The 1,845-nt window shown below is 50.2% G+C and overlaps 1 protein-coding gene across 1 annotated transcript in view; it reads left to right on the top strand.

Annotated features, from left to right (window-relative positions):
* Positions 1-1,845, top strand: part of VMP1 (vacuole membrane protein 1) — a 109,223-nt gene that overhangs the window by 22,277 nt on the left and 85,101 nt on the right. Inside the window, exon 4 of the mRNA XM_019511133.1 lies at positions 1,681-1,816. Coding sequence (XP_019366678.1) covers positions 1,681-1,816 — 136 coding nt within the window. The remainder of the gene's footprint in view (positions 1-1,680; positions 1,817-1,845) is intronic.

The raw sequence follows: 1,845 nt of genomic DNA, 5'->3' as shown, positions 1-1,845 counted from the left end.
CTTGGAGTCGTCATTGACTCCAAGATGAACATGGGTCGGCAGTGTGGCGAGGCAGTTAGGAAGGCCAACCGTACCTTGTCGCGCATCCACAGATGCATTTCAAGCAGGTCAGAAGAGTGGATCCTCCCCCTCTATGCGGCACTGGTCAGGCCGCAGTTGGAGTACTGCGTCCGGTTCTGGGCGCCGCACTTCAAGAGGGATGTGGACAGCATCGAGGGGGTCCAGAGGAGGCCACTCGCATGATCAGGGGGCAGCAGGGCAGGCCCTGTGAGGAGAGGCTACGGGACCTGAACCTGTTCAGCCTCCAAAAGAGAAGGCTGAGGGGGGATCTTGTGGCCTGTTATAAACTAGTCAGGGGAGATCAGCAGGCATTGGGGGAGTCACTGTTCCCCCGAGCACCACCAGGAGTGACCAGGAATAACGGTCACAAGCTGGCAAAGGGTAGGTTTAGGTTAGACATCAGGAGGCGCTATTTCATGGTCAGGGCGGCTAGGGTCTGGAACCAACTTCCAAGAGAGGTGGTGCAGGCTCCTACCCTGGGGGTTTTTAAGAGGAGGCTGGATGAACACCTTGCTGGGGTCGTTTGAGCCCAGTGCTCTTTCCTGCCGTGGCCGGGGGTCGGACTAGATGATCTGCTCGGGTCCCTTCCGACCCTAGAAACTATGAAACTATTTTACCCACAGCCCCCTCACAAAGGCATGACATTTAGTGGCCTTTATATCAACATTCGGGTACATTTAAACGTACAGAAGAGCAAATAAAGAAAATCGTATTGTTTTCTGGCATGCAGAGATGTAGCCTGTGCTGCTTCACAAGCTGTCGTGTTTGAAGCCTTTGTTCTCTTGCCCTCCATTGTCTCAGGTTGTCCCCACCCAGAATAATGAACATTTTTAGCGTTTATGGTGCTCTAGAAGATAATTACCAAATACTATTCGTAAACCTTCTACACTCGTTCTCTGACGTATAATACATGACATCCATGATTGCTAAAGTGCATGCTGTCCTACACCTAAGTGTGGTTAACCTCCTGTTCACATTTTTGCCACATCACTTAATGTAAAGACTGGCTCAGAAAGAGTGCTTGTGAGATGGACATGCTTCCTTTCGGAGATGGGGCTTGCTTTGCCTGAGTGGTTTGGTAGAGCAGTAAGTCTTTATAGGTCAACTGGGGATAGCCTGAAGTTCTGACCCAGATGACTGATGTTATCCAGTTACACAGGGACTCGGTGGTATGAAAACACATGCAGTTCAACCCCGCTTGACTGGCAAAGTCCAGAAATAGTTTTGGATGAGGGCCACATTTGAAAAGTACAAAACAAAATACCCCCTCTGCATTGGGGAATGAAGGCACTGTGCCTACTGAATTACCTGGGCACAGTGGGGGTGCAGTGTCTGACTCGCTCCCTAGCATTGCATGCTTCTTAAATACCTCTGTGGCTATCAGCCTCTGGAGCAGTTAATCGGCTGGGCTGTGATGTGGGTCTCCTTTTTGCTGTAGATCACCTCTGATGCATAACATCCTCAGTGGAAGTTCTCTGCAAGAGGAGAAGGTGACTGCTGTGAACCACCGGTATTTGTTTTCCAGAGAAGCAAAAAATATCACTGAGCTTTCAGTTGAGGTGGAATCTGATCCGTCTACTGACCTGTGTTTTCAACTCTTCTGTTGCTCTTTGTTTCCAGATCCCTCTCTGGTGAGCGAGCGGAAGCGACGGGACCGAGAAGAGAGGCTGAATATCGTGCTCTGGAGACAACCACTGATTACCTTGCAGTATTTTCTCCTGGAAACACTAATAAACTTGAAAGAATGGACCATAAAGTAAAGATCCCCCCCCCCCCCCCCCCCCC

The sequence above is a fragment of the Gavialis gangeticus genome, unplaced genomic scaffold (genome assembly GCF_001723915.1).
Source record: "Gavialis gangeticus isolate Ggan-Ray unplaced genomic scaffold, GavGan_comp1, whole genome shotgun sequence".
Lineage (NCBI taxonomy): Eukaryota > Metazoa > Chordata > Crocodylia > Gavialidae > Gavialis > Gavialis gangeticus.
This window is presented reverse-complemented; position numbering and strand designations above follow the sequence as displayed.